This window comes from Bombina bombina, chromosome 1 (assembly GCF_027579735.1).
Source record: "Bombina bombina isolate aBomBom1 chromosome 1, aBomBom1.pri, whole genome shotgun sequence".
Classification (NCBI taxonomy): domain Eukaryota; kingdom Metazoa; phylum Chordata; class Amphibia; order Anura; family Bombinatoridae; genus Bombina; species Bombina bombina.
Genome location: NC_069499.1, coordinates 710790954 through 710803310, shown reverse-complemented (window position 1 = coordinate 710803310; position 12357 = coordinate 710790954). Strand labels below are relative to the sequence as shown.

At 35.3% G+C, this 12357-nt stretch overlaps 1 protein-coding gene across 1 annotated transcript in view; it reads right to left on the bottom strand.

Moving 5' to 3' along the window:
* Positions 1-835: 835 nt before the first annotated feature.
* The window catches only part of ABCB7 (ATP binding cassette subfamily B member 7), a 558087-nt gene continuing 546565 nt past the window's right edge, over positions 836-12357 (bottom strand). The window contains exon 16 of the mRNA XM_053699205.1: positions 836-5110. Coding sequence (XP_053555180.1) covers positions 4895-5110 — 216 coding nt within the window. The 3' untranslated portion in view covers positions 836-4894. The remainder of the gene's footprint in view (positions 5111-12357) is intronic.

The following is a 12357-nucleotide window of genomic DNA, read 5'->3' as shown; positions in this document are numbered from 1 at the left end:
CTGACATTCACTGCACTCTGAGAGGAAAACCGGGCTCCAACCTGCTGCGGAGCGCATATCAACGTAGAATCTAGCACAAACTTACTTCACCACCTCCATAGGAGGCAAAGTTTGTAAAAACTGATTTGTGGGTGTGGTGAGGGGTGTATTTATAGGCATTTTGAGGTTTGGGAAACTTTGCCCCTCCTGGTAGGAATGTATATCCCATACGTCACTAGCTCATGGACTCTTGCTAATTACATGAAAGAAAAGGGCCTTTTTTTTCAAATATGTTTATTTTTGCATAGATAATAATAATACAATCATACGACAAATAGTTGTATCAAAATATATATGGTTACTTAATTATATTCTTCTGTAAACATATGCATTTTAAACATCAATATTACATCCCATTCTTTATATTGTCAGGTGATCTATCACAAGTGTGCATTTATTACAAAAATAGTAGTATGAGGAATCACTGTTCTCATCTATCTAGACATATTCAATACTGAGAGTGTGTTATCTTCAAATATTATCTCAAATCTATCAGCATTCTAGGATCCATAAACATAATCCAGATAAGGGAAAATAGGGAAGAGGTAAAACAAAAAAAAGAGGGGTTGGAAGAGAGGGAAAGAGAAAAAAAAAAAGATTTCTCTCTCTCCTTCCTCACTCTCCACCCCCCACCCATGATGGGAGGGGGGGGGGAAAGGGGGTGCTGCCAGTAAATTAAGCATGCCTGTATGTTGGAAGCCGGACATTTTCTTTCCCTTTTTCTCCTCCCTACTTGAGTGGTCGTTTAACTTTTTTTGCTCCCGCAAATAAAATTGAAATATATAGATACAAAAGCTTTATTCATTAAAACATTTTATTTTTGTTTTGAATGCCAATGGACAATAAAACACAATTCAAAATGTATTTTATTAAGCAATCATTTACTAATACATAGTATATGCGGATAAAGTCTTTCCAAAATATCTAAATTAACAGCATTTTCTTGTAATAAAAAAAAGCTAGAATTGAAAGACAAAATGAAATAATCTGATATATTTTACCTGTACAAATATAATTATATTCTTTTCAGTACATAAAATTTCAACTTTGAATAAGTTAAAAAGATCAGCATTCAACTAAAGATATGCTGTAATTGAGGTCATATCTCACAAATTATTTCAGGCTTGCTGGCAGGTACAGGCTGCATTAGGAAATGTCAGTCCTCAATGTGGTACACCCAAGCTGCTTTTAAAAAAGGCCTCTTTTGCATGCATGTATGAAGGAGATAAGATTTTGAGCAGTTATTTTTAATTGTAATCATTTTAAGTACTGTTTACAGTTTTTGAGTGCTAGTTCTCAACTATATCTTTAGTTGAAATAATTTTTTATTGCAGAACACACAAACAAATTTACATCACATATTAATCATCAAAAGGAGACCCCCCATCCCTCCCCTCCCTGATGAAGAGCTCTCCAGCTCAATGTCCTTTGTGCTTGCATTGATGTGATGTCCACTCAACTATATCTTTAAAGGGACACTATACCCAAACATTTTCTTTCATGATTAAGGTAGAGAATACAATTTTAAACAACATTCCAATTTACTTCTATTACCTAATTTGCTTCATTCTTTAGATATACTTTAAGGAAGAAATAGCAATGCACACAGTGAACCAATCACAGGAGGCATCTATGTGCAGCTACCAATCAGCAGCTACTAAGCATATCTAGATATGCTTTTCAGCAAAGAATATCAAGAGAATGAAGCAAATTAGATAATAGAAGTAAATTAGAAAGTTGTTTATAATTGTATGCTCTTTCTAAATCATGAAAGAAAAAATTTGGGTTTCATGTCCCTTTAAGCACGCTCTGGAGAGGGCAGGAAAAAAGGTTGTAATAACACAATGAAGTAGCACAGATCATTTGCTGGTTTAATTGTAATTGGAACACTCTGGCATAATAGAAGGTTACGCGTCAAATATAAGTGTCTTGAAGTTTAGATAAAGTGGAGAATGTGCATTATTTAAAACATTCTATAAAGTGGACGACAAATAAACAACTGTTCTTAATTGCAAAAAAGACCCAATTTCCCCAGGAGGCATCTACACAACTACAAAAAAGTGGCAAGCATTCTCATTATTATGACAGACAGTGGATATTAAAGGCAGATGCTACCAACCTTGAGCACACCCATCATCTCCCTATACAGGCGCAGACACCATCAAAATAATTGTCACTAATAAACCACCTGTTCTGAAGAAAGGGTGTAATTAAATAAGGGCATATTGGTGTGTCATGATGACAAGGTTAAGAACTACTGTTCTAGTGCTGTAGAACACAGCTCAACAACGGCATTAAAGTTGACAATAAAAAACAATTATAAACATATCAATAAAATAAAAAAATCACAATTAATTGCTTATTAATTTCTGAGGTTTCTTTTTTTTTCTAGAAAACCTGTTTTGATGTTAGACATTAAAGGCTGTGACACACTGCAAGTGGAGCGGCGCGCTGCGTGTAGATGCGAATGTGCGTGCTCAGTGTGTCTGCCTTTTCATCTCTGAGCACTCTGCTGTGTCAGATCGCATAGCTAGGCGTTCAGAGATGAAATATTTGAACTTCAGAAGCGATGCGGTGCGAAGCAGCTGCTTCGCCTCGTGCCGCATCGCTTGCTGTGTCACAGCCTTTACAAATTTCATTACCAAAGACAAAAACGGACCATAATTCAGCAGCTAACACATAACATTGTTATAAAGAAAATAGTTCACCAGTTTTAATAGAATATGGTTGGCATCTAATCGCAACATTGTCTGACTTTTACGGAATATTTATTGTACTCAATTTGGTAAAAAACAACATTGCAACATTTGTTCTAAACACCCCTTATAATTTACATAAGCAAATTGTAATTTCCTTATGCATCCTGGTCACAAGTGGCAACAGAAAACTGTGCTTTCAACTGTTTTATGTAGAGAATTCTTAAGTGCATTTATACCAGTGTACAAACATATACTGAGATCAGGAGGGGAGCAGAGGGCTACGAGGGGGAAACATGTCATGGGGACAGTTCTTATCTGTCAGTTCCTGAGGCGATTTGCCAAACAAGACAACATGCACAAGAAGTTGCATTCTCATGAGTGTTAGGAGAGCAGCAAATCATCCAAATGAAGAATGAATGAAGACAGAAGGGATGTCTGCAGGTCATCTGGGAAATAAGGATTGAGGACCTGGATTTAGATGGAGATCACATTATTCCTGTGACATATATTACAGGATTTAACATGACTACAGTAATTTTCTTTCTTTCTGAACTGATTTGACTCAAATTGATAGACACTTGGGGCATAGAATTTGAGGAAATATTTCTATTAAGATTTGAATAGAATCTCTGTATTACAACACACACACACACACATTAAAGAATAATAATCAGATGATCTGTTGCCTAAACAAGTAATGATTTGAAGGCCTACAGGTGAGTTGCTTAGTCACCAAAGCTGTGTTACTGTTTCCAAATGATTCTTCATTTACAAGAGGATCATTTTTGTCCTTAAACAATAAAATCTAACATTGACATATACATTTACTTTTCCCTTATGTATATTTTGCAAAGATGGAGAAAGCCCTTAAAAAAGATATACCATAAAAGTGTCCACCCCAATCTGAGCACAGGTGTTTTAATTTACACAAGTAAACCACATGATTAAATGCATATGAGGCACTTGATTGACAGGCAATCACGTGCAGTGTACGTATGCAGCACTGGTGGTTTCCTTATGCACTAGAATGTCACAAGTGTCCACTAGGTGCCAATCTTGGAGCTGAAAAAAGCTATGTACCTTTTTTAACCTTATATTGCAGATTTTGTTAAAACAGTGTGCTAAAGCCATACAGTGCAGAACACTATGTGCAAGAATCTTTAAAGGAGCATTAAAGTCAAAGTATTATTTGAGCAACAGAAATTAATAACACTATTGCAAAAGATCTGTATACAAGATAAAGGTTTTAAAAATAATTAAGACTAGACTAAAATTTTAATTGTTTTCCAGTCAACAGACACAGCCCTTTGAAAAGCGTCATTGTTTTACTTATCTTTTTTGCTGTGGCCAATTCGGGATTTAAATTACGGGAAAAGCAGGCAACGTTGTATCATTAATTTCATAATTAAAGGGAATAATTTTAAATTTAATAACCCTTTAATGACACACTTAATTTCATCTCTGTCAAAAACACAATCATATATTACCAAAAGTAAATTCTGAACCAATTAAAATAAGATAGGTCAGATTAAAAACAAACATTACCAGCTTCAAAATTTCTATATTTTAATTCAGATATAATAATCTCATAAAAAGTTTATAAAAGAACGAACTTCATGAACTCATTTTTTTTTTGAAGAGATGCTCCTTTTGTATGTGCTAGAAAGCAATTTCAGATATATACAAATTCCTTCTAATCAAAATAAAATAAAGGTTTGTTTAGAGTCAACAGGCAATAACTACTTTTATGACGTGAGAAAAGTACAGAATTCTTGGACCTTTTATGAGATGGGACAAACCCTATAATGTACCACGATGTGCACCACAATCACAATGTTTTGTTAATAGTTTTAGCAGCTGGACAATCTCAAAATGACTGTAAGACCACATCTGTTGCATCCTGAAGGCCATTATTGGAGAATTCTTTAAATCATTTCTGAAGACATCTGTGATCTTGAGGCAAAAAGGGAAGATCAGAAAGAAAAAAAAAAGACTAGCGTAAAGATTTGATAAACGGGTTATTTGAGAAGAAAAACAAAGGATATTGGAAATAAGCAAACCGAAGTAAGGAAAGATTTGGGAGGGATGGCATTAGCACATGGTTGCTGCTGATGAGCACAGATGTTTAGTCCTTGCCATAAAGCCGTCACTCTTGGCTAGCAGGAGCAATTTCCACAGCCCTTTACATTATTAATAATCTCCTCTTGCAGCTTCTTCCTCTCTTCATCCTTAGACATTTCTTGGCTGCTCTTTTCTACCTTCTGGCTGTTATTGTTAAGGACTCTATTGCTCTGCGTATGCCACAGTTCTGAGTACAAGCTGCTGGGGTTGGCCAAGAGTCCAAAGTGTGTTCCCCGCTCTGCAACTTTACCCTGGAAGAGACACAAGGTTGTCAGGCAGTTCAAGTACATGACATTATTGTTAATAGTAAGCATAGCAGGTTTGTGTATGTATGTGTATATATATATATATATATACACATATATACACACACACACACACACATATATATATATATATATATACACACATATATATATAAAAACAAAAATAGTCAGCGCTTGAAGTATATGTATAAACTGCTATTCACAATATATATTCTCATCCACTAGTAAGAATAAATATTTTTATATAGATGTATATATATGTGTGAAACAATGTACAGTTTGTGTAACTAGCAGTCTTATTCAGTCTGTGGATGTACAATATTCCATATAGTCCACAAAACTAGTTCCCGTGTGCTATAGGTGTGGGCAGCCCGTCTGGTATAAAGATGATCCCCCGCAAGGTGAGGTTCCTCTCGATTTGTCTGGAAAAGTATAGAAAGAGACAGGCGCACAGGGGCACACTTCGTGTAATACGTTCACAATCAGTGTATAAATAACAGCGGGGGAATTATCCGCGCTCACCTGGTGTACCCTCAAGTAGTGAGGTACTTTAAATGCACTTCTGTTGTTGTACTCTGTTCCTTTGCTCCCTTTTCGTTTGTCCACACTCCTTCAGTGTTTGGTGTGTCTCCAGTGGGTCACCGTTGTCCGTTTCCAGTGGTTTAGGGAGTAAGGGGATATTATATGTATAGATGTGTGTGTCTAATCTATATCTCTCAATTGACCACACTGTACACTATAATATAGCAGAGTTTAAAACCATAGATTTATTTGATAGTTTAAAAAGACACACTTGTCTTTTAAAAGTTCAAGGTGAACAGATATATTTACAAGTAGACAAACATGTATACAGTAATGAGCCGTAGTGCAGACCAGTTACCAGATCCTTATACAAAAGGTCCGTTTACAAGTACACACTAAATTGCTCCACAAGTAGATAACAGTTAAAAATCCAAGATACACAGTTAGGGAGCACCAAAGGCTTAAATCGGAGCTATCTTCCTATATTTGTAGCGTAGCAGCCGATTACCTTATGCAGCTCCGTGTGTGTTGTGCACTCAATGCGTGCATATGTGACGTGTGGCGGGGGGCGGAGCCTAACGCGTTTCGTAACCAATGGGTTACTTCATCAGAGGTGTGGGCCGCCCCCCAACCTAGCTCTATAAGTGCGTGTGGCTGTGGCTGATTGGCCAAATACTAGCCCCTCTATCGCCATTTTGTTTGTGGGCAAGCGACATTAATGTTATTATAATACGCTACTAAACCCAATAATAGTAATCCTCATATGTGAACCATGTGTTTCTAAAACATACCAATCTAATAGTGTTTCATAATTGATACGCTTATTTTCAATACCATTTGCGCTTCTACAAATTCGAGTGTCTGGCTCAAAAAAGGATACTTCAAAGAACAAGGTGTTACTTGTTATTATTAAAAATGAGGATATATAAAAGCAAACATCATAAACATTACGTAATATTATTACTATAATTCTAAATGGAACATTGTTTAAAATGTATAAATAGATAAGTACAATGTTACAGAGATATTTTATATATACTTATTGTTTTTACCTCATATAAATCTGTTTGTTTTATGTATTTAAAAGTATAAAAACATCACTTAACTGACCCTAGATTTTAAAAATGGGGTTTATAAAATGCATATATGGAAGATAGATGAAAATGAACCAAGTTAGTGTTTAAGAAGAACCCCCAAAGTTATATATGTCACTGATTACAAAAAGGCTGCTAGGTCAATATCTCTATTTAACCCATTGGGTTCTAAGGTTCCCAGTTTGTGAATCCAAACCGTCTCTTTTTTTCGTAGCTCCAAAAGTCTACTAACTCCTCTATTGCCTTGGTGTACTTGTTCTATAGCCTTAATAAAAAATGCATCCTTATTTTTGTTATGAATATTCGTAAAATGGTTTATGAGAGGATTTTTGAGGGTTCCCGCTTCTATATTTTTCATATGATCCAAACAGCGGATTTTTAAACCCCGTGTCGTGCGTCCAATGTACCTTTTTGGGGTGCTGCACGTACACTCCAACATATAGACTACATGATCAGATCTACAATTCAGTAGACCTTTGATCGGATATTTTTCTCCATCTTTTCCACAGTCTATAAATTTATTGAAGTTTTTATTTTTATGTGTATGTGCACAACACACACAGTTTTTTCTTGCACACTTAAAAAAACCTTGTATATTGGTAATCTGACCTTTGAGTTGTTTCTCTGTTTTTTTAGTTTTCTGTATGTCACTAGGTGCTAAGAAATTTTTTAGATTTTTATTTTTCTTGTACGTAACATTTGGTCTATTACCTATAGTGTCTTTCAATATTGGGTAATTTTTCAGTATTGACCAGTTTTTCTGTAAAATGTGTTTAATCTTCCAGTGGCCCTCATTGAATGTTGTTACAAAATTAATTTTAGTGTCTCTTTTTTGTTTCACCCTTACTGTATCAGGTGTTAAAGATGGTAGTGTTTGTATTTGTTGGTTGTTGCCATGTACTAATGTTTTTCTGTCTAGTTTGATTGCTTTATCATATGCTTTTTGGATAGTTTTAGTTGGATAATGTTTTTCTGTAAACTTCTCTTTAAGACTTTTTGCCTCTATTTCAAAGTTACTCATGTCTGTGCAATTTCGCCTCAATCTCTGAAACTGCTCGAATGGGATATTTTCTATCCATTTTGGATGATGGCTGCTGCGTGCATCTAAATAGCCGTTAGTGTCAGTGGATTTTCTATATAGCTTGCTGCATATGTTCCCATTTGATACGTATAGAGTGACATCTAGAAAGTCAATAGATGAGATTTCTATTCTTTGTGTAAAAGTGAGATTCATGCAGTTAGCATTTAGCTCTTGTACATACATATCCCATGAATTAATCTCTCCATCCCAAATGACCAGGATGTCATCTATGAAACGATGCCAGAACACAACATTTTTATGTTTAAATTCAGAATTATAAACCATATCCTCCTCAAATATACCCATATATAAGTTAGCAAAGTTGGGCGCAAACTTTGTACCCATGGCTGTCCCTGTACTTTGCAGGTAATATTTGCCATCGAATTTAAAATAATTATTCTGTAGGATATATCTAATGGATTCTAATACAAAGTTCCTCTGATCGGGAGCAATCTGATTTGCATTGTCTAATGATCTCTTAATAGCACTTATCCCTTGATCATGAGGGATAGATGTATACAATGCTGTTACATCGAGCGTAGCCCATTTGTAAGTGGGCTTCCATTCTAGTCCTTCTATGATTTGAAGGAGATGAGGGGGTATCTCTGAGGTATGATTTGAGATTGAGTACCATAGGTTTTAAAAACCGATCCACATATTCAGATAGTCTAGATGTAATTGAATCTATTCCTGAAATAATGGGCCTACCAGGTGGTTTTGTTAGGCTCTTGTGGATCTTTGGTAGGTAATAAAATATTGCCATTTTAGGTTCATCATTTGATAGATATTTTCTCTCTCTATCTGAAAGTACTCTATTTTGGTAGCCAGAATTTATGTGTTCCATATATGTTCTCAAAAATAAGGGTGTGGGGTCACTTCTCAGGGTTACATATGTGTTATTATCAGAGAGTTGGCGATTAGCTTCCTCTAAATAGTCTTTCCTGTCTAAAATGACAATGCCTCCTCCCTTGTCAGCCTCCCGGATCACAATCTGTTCATTATCCATTAGTGTTTTTAACACATTTTTCTCTCTTATACTCATGTTATGTTTCTGGACTTTGTAATTGCTGCACAGTTCCATACAGTCTTGAATGACCCTATCCTTAAACATAGTTATATATTTTCCCTGTGATTGAACAGGGAAAAAAATGGACTTGGGTCTTAGGCCACTATTAATAATACTTAGTTCATTTGAGTCATATTCTGATCCCAAATAGTTATTAGATTCCATTAGTGAGTGGTGAATATTTCCATTCTCTAAATCCATTAAGGCTTCTAATGTTTCTAAGTCTGATTGTGTGAGGCCACAGTGTGGTCAATTGAGAGATATAGATTAGACACACACATCTATACATATAATATCCCCTTACTCCCTATACCACTGGAAACGGACAACGGTGACCCACTGGAGACACACCAAACACTGAAGGAGTGTGGACAAACGAAAAGGGAGCAAAGGAACAGAGTACAACAACAGAAGTGCATTTAAAGTACCTCACTACTTGAGGGTACACCAGGTGAGCGCGGATAATTACCCCACTGTTATTTATACACTGATTGTGAATATATATATATATATATATATATATATATATATATATATATATATATATATATATAACCTTTGGGGACATAACCAATATATTACAGGTGGAAGTTTTAACAGGCAAAAGCAGGTATTAGATGACAAAATGAAGGCATATGAGTTATTTGTAAACAAATGAATACACTTAATCAGGTAAAATGGATTATTGGAAACACATTAAACAGGAGAACACTTTACAGTACAAAGGCCCTTTAAATCTGACAACATTTATTAGTCCCCTTATTGCAAATGCATGTATGTCACAGGATGAAAAGGAAAAGAACCTAGTAAATAATTCTCACCTGGTGAGACAATTACATTTAACATGGTGGGGAAAAAAAAGACACAAATGAAAAACATGTTGATAAACATGGAAGAAATTTTTACATAAAATAAAATCTCTCTCTTACAAACTTTGCAGATGCTTAATGCCCACTGGTAGTGAGAATACATAATTTATATCTTACCCGATAAATTAATTTCTTTCATGGTGGCGAGAGTCTACAACCTGTTACGTATGGGATATACATTCCTACCAGGAGGAGGAAAAATTTCCCAAACCCCAAAAGACTATAAAACCCCTCCCACCTCACTCATACCTTAGTTTGACGTATAGCCAAGTGGTGAGGTGTTTACAAGGAGTAAAAGCCAAATTAGGAGCTGGAAGACAAAAAAAAAAGCTTAAACAAAAAATAATCCCAAACAGGTGGGGGTTCGTGGTCTCTCACCACAATAAAATAAATTAATTTATCGGATAAGATATAAATAATGTTTTCTTCCAAATAGGTTGCGAGAATCCACGACCTGTTAGGTGTGGGATAGAATACCCAAGATGTGAAAGTCCACAAGTAAAAATAAAGGGAGGGATTAAAATAAAAGCTTTTTTCGCTGAGAAATTAAATCCATAATCAATATGTCTTTTATGACAAACACAATATATAGGCACACTGCTTGAAGGACTTTTCTGACGAAGCAAAAACATCAAAATGGTAAAATTTTGTAAAGGTATGCAGAGAAGAGCAAGTGGCCGCTTTGCAAATTTGATCAACTGAAGCCTCATTCTTGAAAGCCCAAGATGTGGCAATCAATCTAGTAGAATGAGCTGTAATACTCTGTGATTGAGGCTGACCCGCCCCCAAATAAGCTTTGTGAATCAAAAATTTCAACCAAACAGCTTAAAAAATAGTAGAGGCTTTCTGGCCTGAGGGCCAGAAAAAAGAACAGACAAACTAGAAGTCTGTCTGAAATCCTTGGTAGCGTCAACATAATATTTCAATGCTCTAGCAACATCCAAAGAATTTAAAGATCTTTCAGAAGCATTTTTTGGATCAGGACAGTAATAGGGAACACAAATGTCCCTATTAATGTTGTGTGAGGAAATAACTTTAGGTAAAAAATTAAATGTAGTCCGCAAAACAGCTTTATCTTTATCGAATATAAGATAAGGAGACTCACAAGACAGCAGACATATCAGAAACTCTTCCATGAAGGTCGTTTAAAGTCCAATTAATGCATAGGCTCAAAAGGAGGAGCCTGTAAAACTTTTAATACTAGGTTAAAACACCAAGGAGTAGAAATCGGCCTAATATGTTTAATCCAAATTAAAGCCTGAACAAAACAATGGACATCAGGAAGGTTAGCAATCTTCCTATAAAATAATAAAGAAAGAGCAGAGATTTGTTATCTACACCATTCTGCAAAAACTAAAAAAATACTAGGAATTCTAAAAGAATGCCAGGAATAATCATGGTTGATACACCATGAAATAAAAGTTTTCCATACTTTGTGATAAATATTCCTATTGTGTATGATGGTGCGCGAAATCCACGAGTATATTATGCATCAGATTAGACGCACGCATTTGAAAAACATAATTTATGTAAGAACTTACCTGATAAATTCATTTCTTTCATAGTGGCAAGAGTCCATGAGCTAGTGATGTATGGGATATACATTCCTACCAGGAGGGGGCAAAGTTTCCCAAACCTCAAAATGCCTATAAATACACACATACCTTAGTTTAATGTATAGCCAAGTAGTGATGTGTAAAAAGGAGTAAAAAAGCATACAAAAAGAGGAACTGGAAAAAATGTGCTTTTATACAAAAAAACATAACCACCATAAAAAGGGTGGGCCTCATGGACTCTTGCCAATATGAAAGAAATGAATTTATTAGGTGAGTGCTTACATAAATTATGCTTTCTTTCATGTAATTGGCAAGAGTCCATGAGCTAGTGACGTATGGGATAGAAATACCCAAGATGTGGAAGTCCACAGAAGAGTCACTAGAGAGGGAGGGATAAAATAACAACAGCTATTTCCACTGAGAAATTAAATCCACACAATAATTAAGTTTTTCTAAAATAAATTAAATCAAAAGCAGTAAAATCAAACTGAAACAGCTGCCTGAAGAACTGTTTCTACAAAAGACTGCTTCAGAAGAAGCAAATACATCAAAATGGTAAAAACAATAAAAGTATGCAAAGAAGACCAAATTACTGATTTGCAAATTTGATCAACCTAACTAAGCTTCATTCTGAAAAAGCCCAAGAAATGGCGACTGAACTTGGTAGAATGAGCTGTAAATCTCTGAGGCAGAGCCTGTCCTGCCTCCAAATAAGCCTTGAAAAACGAAAGCTTTAATCAAGATGCCAAAGAAATGGCAGAGGCTTCCTAACCTTTTCTGGAACCAGAAAAACAGCAAATAGACTAGAAGTCTTCTGAAATCCTAGTAACCCCGATATAGAATTATAAAGCTCTTACCACATCCAAAGGATGTAAAGAACTCTCAAAGAATTCTTTAGGATTAAGACAAAAAGAAGGTCAACAATTTTTCTACTCATGTTGTTCAAATTCACAACCTTAGGAAAAAAGAAGTCCACAAAACAACTTACCTAGATGAAAAAAATCAGATAAGAAAACACACAAGAGAGCTGATACATCAGAAATT